General features: G+C 49.6%; 1 protein-coding gene across 3 annotated transcripts in view; it reads right to left on the bottom strand.

Annotated features, from left to right (window-relative positions):
- The window catches only part of Umodl1 (uromodulin like 1), a 60,400-nt gene that overhangs the window by 26,084 nt on the left and 25,012 nt on the right, over window positions 1-9,304 (bottom strand). For all 3 annotated transcript variants that reach the window (XM_076917141.1, XM_034524498.2, XM_076917140.1), the window contains exons 7-8: window positions 3,191-3,445; window positions 1,455-1,567 (exon numbers count right to left, since the gene is read on the bottom strand). In XM_076917141.1, coding sequence (XP_076773256.1) covers window positions 1,455-1,567; window positions 3,191-3,445 — 368 coding nt within the window. The remainder of the gene's footprint in view (window positions 1-1,454; window positions 1,568-3,190; window positions 3,446-9,304) is intronic.

Consider the following 9,304-nt stretch of genomic DNA (forward strand, 5'->3'; position numbering starts at 1 on the left):
GGTACATGCGGACAGTCCACCCAACTGTCCTTAAAAGGGATGAGGGGTGGGGGCATGGGGGAGGGGTGAAATACAGAGCCAGTCAGCTTGACTGATGAGCTCACTGACAGGGAGGGCCTACCAAGAAAGTCCCATGACTTGTAGTTGTGTCCTCCTTACTGGGGAGACACCAGTCTCTCCCCAACCATCCCATGAGCAGTACGATTACCTTAGGGAGACCAACAACAACAAAAACCAACAAAAAACTAGCTTGCTAAGAACCTTCAAGAGCTGCTTCTGGGAACCAGACAAGGGGATCATCTCTAATCCAAGGTCATCCTGAGGTGTATGATGAGTTCTAAGCCAGCTTAAGATGCAGAATGACAATCTGTCTTTAAAAAAAAACTACTAATAAAAAGAGCTGGTGTCCCTGGCGGCAGATATCAGGAGCAGCTCCCTAATGGTCTGGCATCTCTGCACGCACTGCACATAGAAGACCCTAGATAGACTCTTTCCAGGGAGGTTGGTACACAGAGTAAGTAGCCTGGGGACCTCAGGATGGTAGCTCCCTCCAGAGCAAAAGACAAGCCTTTTTACCATCAGCATAGCAAACATAACCTCCCCTTCTGGAATGCGATTTAGGGCCTATGAGATCTGGACTCCTTAAGCCAGGGGTTGCTCAGCTGAGAGATGCCTCCTTTGCAGACACACATGTCTTCACAGGTATTGCCCTGCATACTTTCTGGGAGGGGCAGGATGGGGAGCCAGCCTTACCTGAGTCTCGGGCCACCTGCTGTGTTGACAGGCACTCTACCTCTGACCCAGGAACCTTGTCTTTTCTGACAACATCAGCAACACTATTATCAAGCTAGCCTATGATTTTTTCCAAAGGGGTAAAATCCCAGGCCATGGATAGCTAGAGAAGGCAGCTTTCTCCCGAACCCAGAACCAATGTTAGTTAGTAAATACTGACTCTGTTTTCCAGGCCTGGTGCCAGGGTCTCTTGTCAACCACAGAGGGCAACAGATGCTAAGATTGGTGTCAGAGACTTGCTCAGGAAGCTACTATGAAGCCACACAGGATAAGAGCACCCCAAGGCCAGGATTGTACAGTAAGTCCAGCCATATGATCAAGGTGCTATCCCATGATAAGGATTGCTATCCCATGAGGGGCTGTTGACGGGTGTGACCTCCTTGGGATGTTATGGAAAAATGACTTTGCCCAACCACAGGGAGGAGCCAGACTGATGATGTGTATCTGCACATGTGTATGTACATGTGCACGGGTGGGTATATGTGTGCACATGTGAGCATGTGTATCACGTGTGTCTACATGTGTACACATGTTAATGCCTATGTGAATGCATGTACGTGTGTGTGTGTGTGTGTGTGTGTGTGTGTGTGATTCGCCTGTGCATATGCATGCATCCTTGTTCCGAGTACTTGAGGGCAGGCCAGTGGTCGCCCTCCTGCTACCTCATGAAACAGCTGTCGAGAAAAGTTCCAGAATTCCCCGCTGCTGCAGTTGAGAATCTGCTCTGTCAGGTTACGGTTCACGATCCGTATGGTGACTTGGAAAACCCGGGCATCTGAGACAGAAGTGACACAAATTAGCCAAAACCCTGGGAAGGGAAGTCACATGCTGAGGTTAAGGTTTACCTAGGTGGCAGAACGCTCAGCTAGCATGCTCAAAGTCCTGGGCTCAATCGGTGGCGCCACTCACTCAAAAACAGTCACGGGCTTTTCTACCCATGTCCCCTTAAAGCCTTTTTAAAAATTGCTATATCTTTTGAAGAAAATAAATCAAGACATCAATCTTAGACCAAGGTGGTCAAACTGGAGAAATCTATACAAGGAATGGTAACATTGACACTTGTTCTGTAGTAAAAAATATCAACCTAAGTCAGATGATACTATCAGCTGGGACAGGGACACTGAGTCACCAGACTTGTAGGAACTGGTTTTCATGTGGGGTCCCAAGACTTCTCCAGCTGTTCTTTCCTGGGGTTGGAAAATGTGGTGAGACAGGGCCTGGCCAGGTCTTCATTTTCAACCACTACCCAGTCCCCTACATTAGAGTCTGCTGGTCCCAGTCTGCCAAGACCCACATGGTTTCAGCATAGAAAACACCACCACTTTGTACCAGGGAACCTGGTAGAGCTGGTCCCCTGCCACAAGGTCGCCTCTCCTCAAGATGCTGAGAGCTTATGTCTCTTTTACGAGAGCAAACCCAGTGTGCACAGGCATTGGGGTGAGTTGCACTGCAGACTATCACAGTCTAACTGTTGACAGTTAGCCACAGATTGACTCCAGCCTGGCATGGAGAGCCCTGGGCCCATGGGCTAAGGGCTCAACCCAAGGCTTCAGGGAGACTCTTGTTCCCAGGGAGGTATTCCTTCCAGGGGACACCTGGAACCAGCTCCCCACATGCTGTTTGTCTTGCACCCAGTCCTGTGATGAACTTAAGCCACTGCTGGAATGGAGCAGATTCTGTAGTGACAATGAGTCTGGCCCCAGTCTGCAGCTACCATCTGTGCTAGGGGAGGGACAGACCCAAGAACCTAGGACCTCAAGGTTGCAGAGTCCCCTTCTCTTTCCACACCACAGCTTGAGAGCTAAAAGAAGTCACCTCATTGCCTTGCCTAGTCTGGTTAGGTCTGTAGGTCACCACGACCTGGAAGAGCCAGGCAGGCAACTAATAAAGATTGGATGTCCACATCAGCTGCCACCCAGTGCCAGAGGTCTGAACATATTCATGTGTCCTGTCGGTTTGGGAGAATCTGTCCCTCTGGCACAGGCAGAGTGGATGCTATGAGTCACAGGAAATAGGATGTGCTTCTATTTCATCAAAACACCACTGAGATGCCCAGCCCTGATAGCAGAAGGCTATTCAGAGGGTCTTGTAGGAGTCTGTGTGGCTGAATGTCTGTGGCACACCGTGATCTGTGGGTACCTCCTCTACCTGACAATGTTCATGTACACCAGACAACTAGAAAGCAGGTCTCCACAGAGCTTGTAGGTCAACAAGCTTGTAGGTCATTAAGTACCATGCAACACTGTCCAGTGTGAGATGATCAGAGGGTCAGAGGACACACACATAGTCAACCCTCCCCCTCTGCATTCAGGAAGGATCATGTGACATGCTAGGGCCCCAGAACTCTGGGACAGAAAAGCCCACTCCAGGAAGCACAGCTTTCAGACTAGTGCCTTACCTGTCTTGACAACCAGAGTGGCAGAGACATTGGCCTGGCACCCCTGGTAGCTAGTCCTCACTCTGTAAAGTACTCCAGCCTCCAACTCAGACACAGTCAGAGTCCGGCCCCTTGTCCAAGTGCTTCTGATTGTTTCTCTGCCTTTGTACACTTGAACGTGGAAAGTGTGGTTCTGAGTGGAATCCAAACTCCAGGACACACGGAAACTGTTGCTGGTGACGTTAAGCGCCACGAAGTCTCGAATTGGAGGGCAATCTGGGGAGAAATATACATGGGCCTCAGAGAGGAGGCATCTCAGCTTCAGTCCTACCTGCTCACCCAGCAGGGTGACCAATGCACAGAACAATGCTCGCCCACCTTACAATAATTAACTGACTTATATAGTTTAAAAACAAAGGTTGAAGGCTGAGAAGATGGCTCAGCAGATTAACCGATTGCCTCAAATGTGAACAGGGAACTAGATCCCCAGAAACCATGTAAATGCCTGGTAGCTGCCCATAATTCTAGCAATTAGGAGACGGGGATAGGGGATGACCACCTCTCACCCAGAGCAAGCTGGGTAGTAAATCTAGACTAATTATATTGACAAGATCTGGCCCAAGTGAGAGTCCCTGCCTCAAAGGACACAGTGGAGAGCAACTGAGAACTAGTGGCAGACTCAGGCCTCTGTGTATAAATGCACATAGGTGTATGTGCACATGTGTGTATCAATAAACACAGACACATGTGTACACACACCACACGGGCATGGACACTAAAGTGAGTTACATGGTAGGGAGAGACTAAGGAAGTCACCTGATGCTGATGCCTGACCTCCACGTACACCCACACACAGAAGTCAGAACAGTCTATGTGCATCGTGAAACCATGACTGAAGGAGGTCTATAGTAAAGGCTACTGTGCTGTGCTGGGGCCAGGGTGTGTGTGTGTGTGTGTGTGCAAAATATAGGCTCAACATGTGCTTCCAGGCTACGGTCATGCCAACTGCATGTACGCAGGGATTTTATCCTGCCTGTCTTCAGCCATTGGCCTGGGAGTCAGACTAGGTTTCCTCCACAGGCCATTCTAACTTTCCCATCTAAACATGAGCTCTGAGGAGCAAGCAAGGTACTGAACAGCATCTATTCTATAACTAATGCAGAATTAAAGCTCCGCTTTGGCTAGACCAACACTCTGGCTCGCCAGTGCTCAGCTCACAGTGGGAACTATGTAAGAACTATGGGTGCCTTCAAAGTTTTTGCACCAGAATTTCAGTTCTGCTAAAAAGAATAAGCGATCAGGACTTAAAAATATTTTGCAAAAGCCATAGTAAAGGGGGAAAAAACCCCTTAAATTATATGGTTTCCCAACACCTTTTACATCAGAACTTGTAGGTTACAGTTGGGGAGATAATTCAGTAAGTAAGATGTTTGCCTTGTATGGTGGTTTGAGGGAGAATGGCCCCTACAGGCTCAGATACTTGAATGCTCATTCAGTGGGTGGAACTGTTTGGGAAGGATTAGGAGGTGTGGCCTTGTTAGAGAAGGTGTGTCCCTGCGGGTGGGCTTTGAGGATTCCCAGTTAGCTCTCTGCCTTGTGCTTGTGGATCAGGATGTAAGCTCTCAGCTGCTGCTCCAGCGCCACGCCTGCCTGCCTCCCTGCTGTCACGCTCCCTGCCATGATGGTCATGGACTCACCTTCTGAGACTGTAAGCTCCAAATAACCTCTTCCTTCTATAAGTTGTGCCAGTCATGGTTTCTTATCACAATGACATAGAAGTAACTAAGACACTTGGCAAGAACAAGGTCTTGAGTTCATCCCTAGAATCCATGTTTGTTGTTTTAAAAGATAAAGAATAGGCATGCTGGCCTGTGCTCATAATCCCAGCACTGAGGGAGGCACATCCCCCATGGCTCAGGAGCCTGGCCTGCTTGTAAGGGCAACGAGTTCAGTGTCCACAGTGTCCAAAGAATGACACCTAAGGCTGCCCTCAGAACTCTATACACACACACACACACACACACACACACACACACACACGAATATATACACACACATATGTGCACATGTGTGCATGTGTGAGCACACACACACACGCACGCACATGCACACGCATGCACGCAGGTCCTGCACACACATAAACAAGCACACATTTGCACGCACCCATACAGGAAAAGGTCTAAAAGAATGTTTGCTTCCTAATGGTAATAGGATTTGGTCCTTCCAAGGTACATGACTGTTTCCTTCATTAAAGAAATGAATGTTGAGGACTGGAGAGATGGCTCAGTGGTTAAGAGCACTGACTGCTCATCCAGAGGTCCCAAGTTCAATTCCCAGCAACCACATGGTGGCTCATAACCATCTAGAATGGGATCCGATGCCCTCTTATGGTGTGTCTGAAGACAGCTACATTGTACTCATACACATAAGAAAGAAAAAAAAAAAGAAAAGAGAAGAAACAGATAACAGTCAGCCCATCCCCTCCCCTTTTCTCGACTGCCAAGATTCTGAGAGTCAAATGCACTGCCTAGTCCGAGTCCTCGAACGCAGCCCCCTGTTTTCTCCTTTCAACCAGCACTTAGCTGCCTTTTGTCACGCTAGTTCCCTGTGCAGTAGGCCTCCCCACGGAGAGCTCTCTCAGATCCATATCAACATGGTGGGCTTAAATTGCTAGAAGCTCAAGCACCCCACCTCAGCTGCACAGGACTCGTGACTACCAATCAGATCTGCACCGTTTTCTTAGAACACTCCTAAGATGCAGACTCCTAGGATGTGAGCATGCTTTGAGGTCTCAGCTATAGGAGTAGATGTGGGCCCGGTTGCTCACTTGATGACTTCTCTGGTTGTGTTTTATCATCTTGCCCCGAGCTGGAGTCATCTGGGAGGAGGAATCTTAGCTGAGAAAATGCCTCCATCGGATTGGCCTGGAGGCAATGCTATGGGTATGTCTTGATTAATGATTAATGTGGGACGGAGGGCCCAGCTCGTCGTGGTCAGTGCCACCCCTGGGCTGCCCACTCCTGGGTATAAGAAAGCAGGCTGAGCAAGTCATGGGGAGCGAGCCAGTAAGTAGCATCATTCCATGGACTCGGCCTCAAATCCTGCCCCATCTTAACGTCATTAAGGACTGTGAGTTATAAGCGAAAATAAACCCTTCCTCCCCAAGTTCCTTCTGGTCATGTTTATCACCATAACAGAAATCTAGAGCAATGACGTTTTTCTCGGTGTCAGGAAATGTGGAGCCCGTGGGCAGCTGCAGCCCTGGCCTGATTGTGTTTCTTATCCCCAGCTCCAGTCACTGGGACCCTGATGAGGAAAGTTCCTTCTGGTCACTGCAGGGCCTTGGGAGCAGGTGCCTTACAAAAAGGAGGAAGGGAAGGAGAGAAGGAGGGAAGGAGGGAGGCAGGGCTACAGTCACCTTCTTGGAAACTATGTTGCAAGCCTTGTCTGTGCTATGTCTATGAGCGGCCTCCCTGATCCCGTTTATCTGCTACCATGCCAGTAGACAGCCTGCCTATCTGGCCTGAAGTTTCAAAGGGTCTTAAGGATGTCTCTGATTGGACGGGATTTAGATAAAACAAGACCCCTTTGGAAAGAAAGCAGAGGATGCACTAGGAAGAGCCCAAGGGGTGACCAGTCGGCAGTGCACGTGGAACCTCACTCTCTCAGGTCCAGAGGTTCTTTGATTGCAGGGATAAGGGCTGAAAACTCCACACTCTGACTGCTACGAGACCCTCCAGGCATCTGCGGATGTTGATCCAACATTGGCAGAAAGAAAATCTTCTCCAACCCAAAGGCACACCTGCCAAGCACAGCACTGCCGAGAGATTTCGTGTGACTCCTTCCCTGACATATTACCTGAAGAATGCACAGTTGACAGAGTTCCACATCCAACCAACCGACCCTGATCTACAGCAGTGACCGTTTCCCACAGCTTGAGATTTATTAACCCAATGTTGCCATAGATGGGGGAGAGGGAGGGGGAGACGATGAACTCACATCCACCTCTGTGTGGGGCAGGCATGGGGAAGTGTGCAAATCAACACCACTCACATGGTGGCATTCACGGGAACGGGGCTGCATGGACACTCCATGCTATATGACTCAGAAGGGCCGTGACATGCAGGCCACCTCCCATCCAAGCTGTCCACGACTGCTATGAAGCCTTTCCTCTGAGAACTGTGTGTACCAGCCCTGTGAGCCCAGTGAGTCCTCACACCAATCCCACCTAAGACATCTCTTTATGGCCCCACTTAATGGAAGGCAAAACTGAGGCCTAGGAAGGTCAATGAGAAATAACATTGTCCAACAACCAGCAGCAGCGTTCATTGGCTCTGCCCCTCAGGTATCCAACTACAGGGTAGAGAGTGCTCGATGACCTTGAGAGAGACCAGGTCCAAAGCCCCAGAGCTCTTACATAGGAAAGGAGCCTTTGCAGGTGCCATTAAGTCCAGGGTGGTCCTAAATGCAATCACGGGTGCCTTCATAATAGTCAGAGGGGCTTCAAAAGCTAGAGAAGCAGCCACAAGCCAAGGAGTGCAGGAAACCATCAGAAAAGACAGGGAGCAAATCCTCCCTGAGTGCTCCAGAGGACCTTCAACCTCCCTTCATCTGGCCCAGTGATGCTTGATTTGGGCTCATGGCCTCCTGGACTTAGAGAGGACGCTTTTCCATGATTTAAGTCGTGTTGTCTGAGGTGCTTTGCTACAGAGGCTACAGGGTCCTGTTAAGTGAGTTTCCAGGCAGCCTTTCCACACTGGGCTGAGAAACGTGTAAGGAAGCTCTTTGTGCTGCAGGAAATGGACAACTTGAGCACCCTAAGGCCAACCTGCCTCTGTAGGACCCTCCTGCAGTGTTTTAAGATAAAAACTCATCTCATCCCATCTTTCTCAGGGACTTGGATTCATCCTCCATCAACCAGGACGCCTTCCTATGGTCACTCTGAAGCTTAAACATGGCCCTAGGAAACAGCACTTGACTCTTGAGTTTTCCCATGATCTGAGGGTGTGGGGACCTCTGTCCTCCAGCTCAGGGGACACCATCATCACCAGAACACCTGTGGCCACCTGAGAGAGACCCCGAAGATCTTGTTCTGATGACTCTCCATCATGGAAGAAAGGGACAAGAAAGGTCAGTAGACCCTCACCTGAGATTCCAGCCATGTCTTCTTCCAGCCCTGCTCCCAGCTGCAAGTCGTCTCAGCAGGTGCTAGAAGGTGGAAGGCTTAGTGGATGGGGGCTACATCTAAGCAAGTATGGGGGTGTCACCATTCAAGCTGCTATGAGACTTGTCATTGATGTGGCTGTTTGGGAGCCATTCTGTGTGCCCGTGGGTGAACCGATGCTAGGCTTGGAACCCTCTCTTTGGTCTGTTGTTGGAGCCTTATGTCGGGTGGGTAAATATCTATCTGCTCGCACAGCAAAGCTCTACAGAGAGAAACCCTTATCTTTCAAAATGCAGGCCAAAAGCTCTTGCTCTGTGGCTCTCCCCAAGCTATGGCTGGGCACAGAACCCCAAAATTCGATGATCCTTTTGGAGATGTCCATCAGAGTCACCTGTGGGTCTGCGTTCTTGTTCCTTCCAGGTGTCCCAGAGCCATCTCCCTCTGATCAGGAGGAACACCGGGAGAGCAGGCTCCATGAGATCTCTCTGTCAATCTCTGTTCCTCTTTTCTTCTGCGTCCCTGATGCCCAAGCCTTGTGGAACGTGAAGCATTGACGACAGATTCAATCAAACATTCTGGTTATTGACATCAAACTCAAATGGAAGCCACAGGATTGCCTGAGAGAATCTGGTTTCTTACGCCACGCCAGCCCTGCTCACTTTAGCAGTTGGCACCCCTGCCCCACCAGGCCAAAAATCTAGGTGGCAGCTAAAAAGCTGGAAGGTGCCAGTTGAGCTTTGAGATTATATAGGGGAGGATCCAGGCCTTCCTCAAAGCGGGACACATTCTGAGAATAGCCAGGGCGAATCACGCAAGTCTTCTTTTGCCTGTTGTCTTGTGGGAGAATCCAGCTGCCCCATGGACCATCTGTTGGGTGACTGATTTCACAAGAAATGTATCTGAAATTTGTGCTGTATTTTTCCAGCGCCTTGTATGGTTGAGCCAGCCCAACAGATTGTTCTTTTGTATCA

The sequence above is a fragment of the Arvicanthis niloticus genome, chromosome 20 (genome assembly GCF_011762505.2).
Source record: "Arvicanthis niloticus isolate mArvNil1 chromosome 20, mArvNil1.pat.X, whole genome shotgun sequence".
NCBI lineage: Eukaryota > Metazoa > Chordata > Mammalia > Rodentia > Muridae > Arvicanthis > Arvicanthis niloticus.